The sequence below is a fragment of the Pelobates fuscus genome, chromosome 10 (genome assembly GCF_036172605.1).
Source record: "Pelobates fuscus isolate aPelFus1 chromosome 10, aPelFus1.pri, whole genome shotgun sequence".
Classification (NCBI taxonomy): Eukaryota; Metazoa; Chordata; class Amphibia; order Anura; family Pelobatidae; genus Pelobates; species Pelobates fuscus.
Window position 1 is genome coordinate 1346931 of NC_086326.1, and position 12893 is coordinate 1359823.

Consider the following 12893-nt stretch of genomic DNA (forward strand, 5'->3'; position numbering starts at 1 on the left):
CAAAGAATCCTAGGTGGGGATTATACCACCCACGCCATTATATTGAGCAGTATATCCTGCTCATACAAATGTGAGTACTTTTATTTTCACTTTTTAGACTTATTTTTATTACAAATACAGTGAGCACTATATTTGGCTTCTATTTCTCTTTCATACCGAGGAATTATCCACACCTATATCCCACCAGTGGGGGGCAAACGCCACTGAATGCCAATCAAACTTGAGCGAGTCTATGCTCTCGAATAGGTGAGTGATATACCTCCCTAATACCTATTCTATTTTAACTTATCCAAACACAGTTTGCACTATTGGAGTCTCTGTTTTCTCATTTGCATATCCATCATTGAGTCACGATTCTCCAAGCCATAGAAGATCGAGCTTCTCATTGAATACACTATATACCTAAGTCTCTACAAGCGTATTGGAACCCATAAGAAGCCTTCAATATATTGGGACTATTATACGTACATATATTTTTATTATTTGTGATCACTTTTATCATATGTGAGTACATTATATTCATTTACTTTCTTCTGTATAGCGCGACCTATTATTGTGTTTTTGTCATTTTTGTTCAAAGACTTACATTGCCCCTAGGGACACCAAGTGACCACTCCTCAGATGGCCACTGGAGGGGCTTCCTGGCTCAGGGCTGCACATAGGGTTGCCATCTATTTTGGAAAAAAATATCGGCCATTCTAATTTGCATAAATAATTATATATGCGTGACATCACAGGGCACAACGTACATAAATGAATGAGAACATTTGGAAGTAGAAAATACCCAAATTTACTAATAAACTACTTACAATGTTTGTACTTTGTGTGTATAGCATTGTGTGTCTTTGTTTAAATGTGTATAACAGTTTGATCATACTGTTGTCTGAGCATGCGTCATTGTCTGTAACTTTGAATGTGTGTCTACAATGTCTGTGTATGTTATTGTGTCTGTATATAGTATATAACAATGTGTGTACATACCATTTATAACAGAGATGGATATACCGAGACTGCTGAATAAACATACAGACACAGACTACTGTATACATACATACAAACACACACACACAGACTGCGGAGTACACGCAGAGACTGCTGTGTGCACCCACACAGACTGCTGAATACATACAGAGAGATATATATATATATATATACACACACACACACACACACACACCCCCTGACTGCTGAGTACACACCCACAGACTGCTGAATACATACAGAGAGATATATTATATATACATATATATATATATATATATACACACACACACACACACCCTGACTGCTGAGTACACACCCACAGACTGCTGAATACATACAGAGAATGCTGCACACACACACAGAAATAAGGTTAGTTTGATTTGCTTTTAAGGGGGCAAGCCACCTAAATGGTGGGTTAAGCACTATAGGGTCAGGAATACATGGTTGTGTTCCTGACCCTATAGTGTTCCTTTAAATCACTTATTTATTTATATATCTCTCCATTTAGAAGTTAAATCACCTTTGTTTCTGCTGTGACTCACACAACATACATAATAAAAAATGTAAAAAATAAATGATATAAATATATATATAGTTTCATTTTCAATCAGCAAAGAGTTTTCACTTCAGACGTTTTTATCTCCTACTCTCTGAGTTCAGCTTTAATCCCATAAACTAGGCTCCTGCAAGCTCTAGAAGGCAACTAAGCCTTTTAGCGTTAGGACGTGCTATGCCCTCCTACAAAAGATGGGCTTTAGCACCATAAGGGCGGCACAGCATGCCCCAACACTCGGGCCCTCCTTCCAGACTAAATGCTTAGAATATTCGGGATAGTGCCTGACAACCCAGGCAGTCCCGCTGCTCCCAATTCTGCCGATTTGAATCAGGATGGTTTAACTGACAGTTTGGCAGATCCCCCAACATATAACGAATAAAATCACTTAATTATGTAAAGATAATATATTTATCATTTAATTCTAAGTGTATATTATGAATTATTTTTACATAATTATGTGATTCTATTGATTATATAGGGACCTACCTGAGAAAGTCCAGATTAGTTAATATGCATGCTCTATATTTGACCCTGTAACTCCACAAAACCCCATAAAACCTGTCCATAAGGGATACAGTTGTACTTGTAAGACTTCACTGAACATAAATATGAGTGTTTTAGTGTAGTGAAACGTAGAATAACAATGATAGCAGTGAAAGGGAAGTTTCTGTGTGAAAAACGCAAAAAAAGAAACAAACAAATATGAACATTAACTCTGTGCATCCAGTGTCATGGAAAACCCCATAAGAAAGCATTGAGGCCTAATGCGCTCCCTATGCTCGCCGCGCGTACGTATTATGTCCCCCTCATCAGTAGGAAGTGGTGTGCAACCCAGCACCGAGGGACATCGCCGCGGGATTCGGGTAAGTAAATAAACACTTCACATTGCCGCGGGAGGGGCTGCGGATGCAGAGCAGTAAGTGTGTTAGGATTAGCAGAGGAAATGGCAGAGAATTGAGCAGTGAGGCTGCAGGGTATGAGCTATACACCAAAACACCTTCATTAAGCGAAAGTTGTTGTTTCTTATGCTGAAAGTGTCCCTTTAAGTGCCAGCTGCTGGTTATTGCTGCAGACCTACCAGCTCGATGCCTGCTCCTTCGCGATATGACAGCCACCAAGAACCGAGGGTGAACATCATCAACACATGTTGGCTCCTGAAGGGGCGTCTCTGGACTGCTCTTCTCATCATCGGAGGACTCATTATAATTCACCATCAGTTCTTCAATCTGCACAAACCCCTGAATGATTGGCAGGATCCAGAAACTCCGGAGCGGATCCTGCAGAAACGAGTCATGAAGGAAAATCAAGGTTCTGAGCAGGAAGTAACTGTAATATGGATCAGACACGTGTACCTCTTCTGTCAAATTCTTCAGAAATTAAGAGCCAATAATGGACTTTTTGTACAAGTCTTTGTCTCACTATTAACATTTGTATCACAATTTAAAGGTACACTCTAGTCACCAGAACAACTACAGCTTATTGAATTTGTTCTGGTGAGTAGAATCCTTACCTTTAGGCTTTTTGCTGTAAACACTGTCTTTTCAGAGAAATTGCAGAGTTTACATTACAGCCTAGTGATAACTTCACTGGCCACTCCTCAGATGGCTGTTAGAGATCCTTCCTGGGTCATGGCTGCCTAAAACGCATCCAAACATTCAGTATCTCCTCCCTCTGCATGCAGACACTGAACTTTCCTCATAGAGATTCATTGATTCAATTCATCTCTATAAGGAGATGCTGATTGGCCAGGGCTGTGTTTGAATCATGCTGGCTCTGCCCCTGATCTGCCTCTTTGTCAGTCTCAGCCAATCCTACAGGGAAGCATTGTGATTGGATTATGTCACCACTTCTGATGATGTCGGCAGACTGCTTGTTTTTCTGAGTCTAACAGCATGCAGAGTTACAGCTTCAGGCTTGAATACAGTAAGATTGTGCTATATTTATGGAGGCATGAGGGGCAAGATGGTGGTGTTAACACTATAGGGTCAGGATTACATGTTTGTGTTCCTGACCCTATAGTGATCCTTAAATTCATGGAGATAAAGCATAAGTAACATTCCACTGACTTGAGTAAATGGATTTTCAGAATTTACATAAAGCAGATTTTTTAAAATGTATACTACATGTGGATATTTGTATTTTGCTGAATGGCACTCTGGGAGCATTGAATACACAAAGCATTCAGAGATGCTATGTACACCGCTTTACAGCAGAAAATGGGAAGTACATTTTGGTATAAAATGTTATATTTTGATATCATGACTTTCCACTGCACAGTAAACCTGTCTAGGGCTGATTGTCAAGGCTTTTTACACAACGTCTTATCACGCTGTGATTGGAAGAGAGATTCAACATAATTAAGTGGTGGAATTTTACAGGGTTGTATATATGGAGTGTGTAACGAACGCTGGTATTTCGTATGCACGTTCGTATGGTTCCTCCCGAACTGCTAGGTACTTAGTGATTATAGCTCGCAGTTCGGGCGTTGAGTCGTACATTTCCCAAGAACCCAAGTGCAGCATACTAGTAAATCCCGCTGTTTCAGCAAACACATCCTCAAACTAGGGATCGACCGATTATCGGTCTGGCCGATATGGTCAGCCTGGCCGATATTAGGTATTTTTCGGCAATATCAGTATCGGATAGAGATACCGATATTGCCGATAATACATACCAGGACCGCTGGGCCCATTACAAGCCCGGTGGTCCTGGAAGGGCCGGCAGATAGCTCTTACTTACCTTCCCAGCAGCTCCCTTCAGCTCTTCTGTGTAAATCTTGTGAGTCTCGCGGCCGTCAGAGCATTGCCACGGGTTACCAAGCTGGGAAGGTAAGTAAGAGCTTGCTGCGGGCCCCCACTGCACAGTCCATGCCACCAGGATATGCCATATCCCCCCTCCCTGGCCAAGTAAGAACCAGGGAGGGAGGACTAAAAAAAAACAAAAAACAAATGTAAAAATTTTTAAAAATTTAAAAATTTTTTTTTTTTAAATGGCCCCCCCCCCCCAATTTAAACACAAATTACATACCTACAGAAATACACACACACTCTACAAACACACACACACTCTGCATTCATTATATATACCCACACACTACGCATTCACTATACCCACACTACACACACACACACTCTGCATCCACTACACACACACACACACACACTCTGCATCCACTACACACACACACACACACACACACTCTGCATCCACTACACACACACACACACACACTCTGCATCCACTACACACACACACACTCTGCATCCACTACACACACACACACACTCTGCATCCACTACACACACACACACACTCTGCATCCACTACACACACACACACTCTGCATTCACTACACACACACACACTCTGCATTCACTACACACACACACACTCTGCATTCACTATACACACACACACTCTGCATTCACTATACACACACACACTCTGCATTCACTATACACACACACACTCTGCATTCACTATACACACACACACTCTGCATTCACTATACACACACACTCTGCATTCACTATACACACACACTCTGCATTCACTATACACACACACTCTGCATTCACTATACACACACACTCTGCACACACACTCTGCATTCACTATACACACACACACACTCTGCATTCACTATACACACACACACACACTCTGCATTCACTATACACACACACACACACTCTGCATTCACTATACACACACACACACTCTGCATTCACTATACACACACACACACACACACACTGCATCCACTATACACACACACACACACTCTGCATTCACTATACACACACACACACACTCTGCATTCACTATACACACACACACACACTCTGCATTCACTATACACACACACACACACACACTCTGCATTCACTATACACACACACACTCTGCATTCACTATACACACACACACTCTGCATTCACTATACACACACACACTCTGCATTCACTATAAACACACACACACACTCTGCATTCACTATAAACACACACACACTCTGCATTCACTATACACACTACACAAACACACACTGCATTCATTATGCATAACCCCGTGAAAGGGGTCTTCCACCCAACCAACCAGGGGTTTCTACCCAGGATCCTGTGTAACTGTGAGCACGCACGCAGGAAAGGGTACTTAGTCTATTTGTCTCCCAGGTACAGAAATCCCGCCCCACATACAAATGGTGTCTCCCACACCCAGCGACAGGGGTCTTTATCCCAGGATCCTCCGTGCCTGGGAGCCCGGGTGCGGGAAAAGGGACCTAGTCTCTTTGTCCCCCATGCGCAGAAAGACCGCCAGTCTGGCCAGTGCCCCAAAAGTGTCCCCACCACCCTCCAGAACCCCACAAGTTCGGGAGACGAAAGGGTTCCGTTCGTATGAACGCTCCCCAACGGGGGAAACACCATAATACGTGAAAAGGGGAAACACCATAATAAAAAAGGGGAAAACACACGAATGAATGATGAGGGATTTTCCCACAGGCACCAGGGGTGTATTTTCATCACAGAGCAGTAAACTAACCTTATCTCAGAATTCTTATTTCAGACATTTACCCCGACAGACACTAAGCTCACCTCAAGTTTAATGAGATCCTCCATCATGTGCTTGTTCCAAAAGAATCGGTCGTCCACCTGTGGGGGGAGGGAGGGGACACAAACAGAGACCCTAATTTAATATTTTTGAATAAGATTTTCAAATAATCACAATCCAAAAGGTCATCTTTCCAAATGAATAATTTATAGAAGTCACCTTTAAAGTATATGGGAATTTTTATACATAAATCATTTGAAACTAATTAAGTCAAGACTTTAGTGAGGTATTCCAACATCACAATTAGATTTCCTGGGAACCTGGCAACAATGTGGCTCTGAGTAGGACAAAACACAGGATAAATCAATTTTCACTATAGCACAACATGATGGTTCTCACAGAGTGATGAAGGCTGAGTTTGTTAATATGAACGATACCGCACAGGTATTGCACGCAATACAGCAGCTTGACCCCAAGTATCTGGAAGTAACTAATGGTAGGTAATCCAGCCCTATCAGAACAGGCAATCACTAGAATAGCTTACACAAAGAAATACAGGGAAAGGGCTGCACCAATAGTTAAAAGGTACAATCGTTCGTCGGAATAGGTAGGGCAATATAACATAGTTGGTCTCACTGATATGATGGGACTAAAGTTCTGATGGAGTAACTGAAGGTAAAGTCCGATAATATTGAGGTCTCACTTAGAAGTAAGTATCTTTATAAGGTGCCTGTTTTGGGGTGTAGAGACCTCAATGTCCCTAGTGGTCCAACCGCCCCGCTTATATGCAAGAAAAAAACAAGAAGACCCAATGGTGCAGTTACCATATTGTGATCACTATTTCCCAAATGCTCCCCTACTTGAATGTTGGTTAAAAGATTACCATTATTTGTTATAACGAGATCCAGACAAGCATCCTTTCTAGTTGGTGCTTGTACCAGTTGTGACATAAAGGTGTCATTTAACACATTCAAAAACCTGATTCCCCTAGCTGAAGTACTAGTCCCTCTGTCCCAATTTATGTCCGGGTAATTAAAATCTCCAATAATTAATGTGTTCCCCCGATTTGCAGCTTCACCAATTTGCTCTAACAGCAGTTCTTCCTCATTAATATTTACATTTGGTGGTTTATAACATATCCCAACCAATAACGTATTTCTCTTTGTTTGCCCCAAGCAGATATCTACCCATAAAGCTTCCACATTTTCCTCATCGCATTCAATTTGCTTAAGATTTGACTTTAACTCATGGGTGACATACAAACATACCCCACCACCCTTCTTGTTTTTCCTATCCTTCCTAAATAACGTGTACCCATTTAAGTTAACTGCCCAGTCATGTGTCTCATCCCACCATGTTTCTGTTATGCCTATTATATCGTATTGTTTAGTGTATGCTGTTGCCTCTAGTTCCCCCATTTTGTTATATCGGCTCCTTGCATTAGTGAGCATACATTTAATATCACCATCAGTCACTTGTACTTTTTGTGAGTTATCAATATTACATAGCTCCTCTGTTCTCTCTAATCTCCCGCTGCCTTTCTGCTGTAGCGCGCGGCACAGGTAATATTTCTGAAAATATTATCTTGGAGGTCCTTTTCTTTAGCTTACTTCCTAGATCCCTGAACTCCCTCTTCAGGACCTTCCGTTTTCCTCTGACTTTGTCATTGGTACCAATATGGACCATGACAGCTGGGTCATCCCCAGCCCCTCCCAATAATCCCTCCACTCTGTCGGCAACATGCCGGACCAGAGCACCCGGGAGACAGCAAACTGTCCGGTTGAGACAATCAGAGTGGCATATTACCCTATCTACTCTCTTAATAATAGAGTCCCCTACCACCACAACCTGTCTAGACTTCCTTACCCTCTCAACCCCACCCGTACTAGAGGGGCTGTTCCCACGGCTGTTAGAAGGAACAGCTTCCTGCAGTACAGCTACTCCTGAGCTGATGCTCCCAACATCTTCACTCAAACAGGCAAATCTGTTAGGCTGCACTAGATCAGGACTAGCTAAACCTTTCCTCTTCCCTCCCCCTCTGCTTCCTCGCCCCACTGTTACCCAGCTATGTGCCTGTTCTCCAACTGTCTCATCTCCTCCCAATCCACTACCGGCACCCACTAAACTCTGCTCAGTGAGCAGCAGACTCCTCTCAAGATTACCAATCTCCCTCAGTGTTATAATTTGCCTCTCCAGATCTCCAATCTGAGCTTCCAGAAAAGCCACTCGCTCACACCCACCACAGAGGTATGGACCCTGGACAGATTTATCCAGGCAGGCATACTTGCAGCAGGGTGTACACTGAGTAAAACTTGTAATCTTCCAAATACATGTTTGGATTTTCAAATTTTATCTCAAGGAAACACGATGATTATATCTGCATATCATGTGTGGGATTTCCCACTGAGATCTGCAGAAATTGCCACGTAGTCTGATACTAAACCACACTCCACACAGGAGCTAAAAAGATCCAGTGATGGCTAATCCAAGCACTGCAGATCTTCAGTATATTTCCTATGAAGCTAAACCTTAGGCTCCTCTTGTAGGACCTAGCCTAAAGCCCGATAGATGAGATCATCTAGAAAGGCCGGCTGAGGGTCATGATATATTTGCATTAAATGCCGTATGTAAAGGTTATGAAGATGTATATCCAGAAGGTATAAGAACTAAATGACTTTGTAACGTATAGCACAAACCTAAAAAAATAACCCTAAATCAAAGACCATTGACAAAAAAAAAAAAACATTCAGAGCGTGGAAAGAATTTGGACGCTAACGTTCATCTTTTTTGATTCTCTGTCGCAATGTGCTTGTCACACGTCGCACTACATAACACATCATTATTCCATCACACTGAAAACTTACCCTCTGCCACAGTGGTATCTTCCCCTTGTCCCCCATACTCTGCCTCTGGACCGAGTTGGTGAGGTCGTAGGTCGAGCTGTAGTAGAAAGAGTCGGAGTCCATGAACATTTTGAACAGCTCTTCTAACAGCCGACGCTCCAACTTCTCCTTTTCTTTACTTTCTTTAACCTGAAATAAAGCAATATATACACTTTTACCTAGAGAAAATGCATATGGCAACCGCATAAGCAATGTTTATCATTTACAAAGACTGGAGAGTAATAAATAATGTCCGGAATCACTCGGTTTTGATTCATATACAAATTAACTCATCTTACAGCCACAAATATGACCAGGGCACAAAAATCAGGTCCAAAATGTGGATGAGGCTGTAGACTTTCCTGAAAAAAAAAAAAAAATATATATATATACATAAATAAAAGGTTTGATCATTATAGATGGTGTAGAAGCTCCTTAACCACACACACACTAGAAACACCATTCGCAATCTAAAGACAAGAAATGTTGCTGCTCCGTGTTCTACTCAGCATAGATAAAACCAAGCGGATGATGTATCAGTACTGTGGCATTTACTCCTGAACTTTACTTTCTGCCCAGAATTTGTCAGATCAGGGAAAATAAAGGTCAAAACCTTCCGAATTCACCATTCCCATGGAAGCTTTCACTGAGCTTACAAAGGTTGTTTAGGGATCAGATTGTAATGAAGGAAGGAAATATTGATTCTTACGGGGTTAAGCGAGTCGGCACAAGTTAAATTATTGCTTTATGTGCCAAAGACGGAAATTAAAAAGTTTAACCTTTGTCTAGCAACACTTGCAGACAGCACAGAGGAACGCTAAACACGTTATCAAACAGCTATAATTAGGGGGGAGAAAACAAAAACATTTAATTCTATGGCAGCTACACTGAAACGTCCAACTGGAAAAATACATATAGGAAAATGCATATGACAAGATCCGACAACTGCCTGCATGACACAGGGGTCTGATCAAAACTAAATTACTAAACTATCCCCCTACTATGGAGGGAGGGGAGTTCACAGCAGCGGTCTCTCAGAGATGAATTCCAAGAGCGTTTATAAATTCAAGGAAACATTTCACATCAATGTAACCATTCTTAATAGAACATACACATGATTAATAATCGGATACAATATAGCAACTCATCATAATACCATAATCATTCATAAAATAATTAGAAAGTAATCACAAGCAAGAGAACAATGGAAACGATAAGCAACATATAGCAGACAAACTGAAAGGTAAAAGGAACTTCCTAGAAGACATTTCTAGAAAACCAGACAGACACAAAATATTGAAATAACTATAATGGGGTGTTAACATATGGCTTTACCCAAGATGCACTGTGGGACCACAACCTGTGAGTGTATCTTTCTACCATAGCTGCTCCTCTGCATTTTAACACCTTCCAGCTGGCTACCAGAATATCTTGGGCAGTTATGGGGCAAGACCATTATACGTTTTATTGTTCCTGACACATTTAAAACTCCTGACGTTTCTTATCTACTCTACATCTAATCCCTGGCAAGGACTGCCTTCAGGAGACTCTAATCAACATATCTTTGGTGGGGATCATACCACCCAAGCGCTTTCTCTTCAGTTGTGTTACTGCTCTACTAAATGTGAGTAATTACAATTTATATCTTTACCCGTTTTAGGTTTTACTCGGTACGCACTATGGTTTCCTTTGTGTGTTTTACTTTTTTTGTATTCATCTGGATGCTATGAGACTTACCCCTTAAGAGCTACATATCCAGCAGTGGGAATAATACTGCTGTACACGGTTTTACTCCGAGCTGGTCTATAGCTCTAATAAATGTGAGCGTGATCCCATGTATCCTTGTTGTAAATATTTGACTATCTGCACAATTATGTGTTATTTTCAGATTACATATACGCATCACCAACTGAAGCCTGGACGATTCCAAGCCAGGATCTTTCAAATAATTGCTTTATTGTATTTAAGAATTCAGCGCAACCTGTTTTTTGTGTTTGGAATTAGTTATGGGACAAGAACTGCTCTAGATGATAACACTCTTTAAAGGGAAACTATAGTGCTATAGGGAAACTATAGTGCTAGAAAAACAACATTGTAGTGCCCCCCTACCATGTGGTGGTGAAGGGGTTAAATACCCCTCTATAACTTATCTGATTTCAGCATCGATGTCCACGGCACTCACATTAGGGCTTCCCCCATAGGAAAGCATTGTATCATTCTAAAATGCTTTCCCATGGGATTTTGTGTGACGCTGGAGGTCCTCAAGCATAGTGCGAGGACATCCAGCATTGATTAGTTGCCGTCTGGTAGACAGCCACCACAGGTGGAGTTAACCCGGCAAGGTAATTATTCATTATTCACCGAAAACTGCAATAATTACAATTGCAAGAATTAAGGACCTCGGCATTACCCTGGGCAAGACCACTTCAATGAGCCTATAGTGTCCCTTTACATTGCACTGTACCATTTGTGCATCCCTTGAGCACATTAACCTGAATGGCCACATATAGCAAACTCCATGTCAGATGCCTAATATCATGTAGTGATCCCAAACAGATTTCCAAGTTGCTTCTGCATCTGCAGATTCTGGGAGGATCAGGCTATATCTCTGCAAGCTCACCACCAAGCTGGTCAATTCAGTGCTAGATTTACAGTTTTCTTCTTTCTTATACTTTCCACGTCAACTCCGGGGGGGGGAATGCTGGGAAAGTGCATTGGGTGTGCATTACACATGTGCAGTTGCAAGATCTCTTCACCCAGCACATATTGACAGGGGAAGAAGACAGGGAGTCTGATCATGTGATCATACAAAACAGGTTCCGATGTCAGGTTTCTGTATGTTTTAATCAAAGAGGAGATGCCATGTTTTTGTGATTAGTGGACTGGTCTGAGACAGAGATTGGGGGGGAGGGGGGGAGGGAATGCTGAAGAAACTCCCCTAGCTGAAAGGTGTGCCCAATAATGCAATCTTAATAAGTTTACAGAGGTTTATTACATACTTATTAAAGTTTGTTTGCTTTATTTTGGTTTGTATACTTGTTTAAAAGTGTTTATTTGCTGCAAAACAAAAAATATATATATGGAAGATTTAAAGTGCATTTGGAATTTCAAAATATATAATTCCGGAGGGGGTGGTGCCTGACATTCGAGCACAGCAGACTCATGCTTTGAGAGCTCTTGCTCCAAGCACCGATTTCAAGTGTTAAACAGCCACCAATTTACAGATCAGACCGCATAAAAAACATTTGCATGATCGGGGCATCCTGACGAACTCACCAACATTAAACTCATGAAGCTACTCACTGGATCTCCCGACTCCTGACTTTGCGGTCTACAGGCGGACGAGCCACGGCTGCTCTCCTGGCATCCTGGCCGGCTGAGCAGATCGGTTTCCCCCTCCCCCACCCATTTGGACTGGTGAGGGATATCTCGGTTTCCCATCAGGGAACGCTACTAAACCTTCAAGGCATAGCAGCTTATACTCATTTTGCAGACAAGAGGCTAGTGGCGAATCTAAGATGGCCACCGCACCGACCAAACATCTGCTCCACTGGGAAATAAAGTTCCAGATGGCCTTAGACGCCCTGTGTGCAGCATTCTGGACCCAGATCGAGTCCCGCCAGCAGCAACCCACACTCACCTCAGCCATGACCACGGAGGCCAACTGCTTCGTACTGACATCCTGTTCCTCTTCAAGCCTGAGAGCCAAGATGGTGAGTGGTCCCATCGGCCTTCCACAACCTAGGGAAACTGTCAAACTTGGAGTCTTGCAGGGCTTTAGTCCTACTGCTGGAATGGGAGGGCTAGGTGAAATACAGGCACTGGCTTGTATGCCAGCCTGGGTTTGGGTACCAGAGGAGCTGATGTACCTTCCTATCTACTCGTGTGGACTGAAGAATCTCTACATGTGGCAGGGACAC

General features: G+C 42.2%; 1 protein-coding gene across 1 annotated transcript in view; it reads right to left on the reverse strand.

Moving 5' to 3' along the window:
* The window catches only part of INPP5F (inositol polyphosphate-5-phosphatase F), a 161145-nt gene that overhangs the window by 45024 nt on the left and 103228 nt on the right, over positions 1 to 12893 (reverse strand). Inside the window, exons 5-7 of the mRNA XM_063434243.1 lie at positions 8956 to 9123; positions 6136 to 6192; positions 2619 to 2817 (exon numbers count right to left, since the gene is read on the reverse strand). Of these exons, the coding sequence (XP_063290313.1) occupies positions 2619 to 2817; positions 6136 to 6192; positions 8956 to 9123 (424 nt within the window). The remainder of the gene's footprint in view (positions 1 to 2618; positions 2818 to 6135; positions 6193 to 8955; positions 9124 to 12893) is intronic.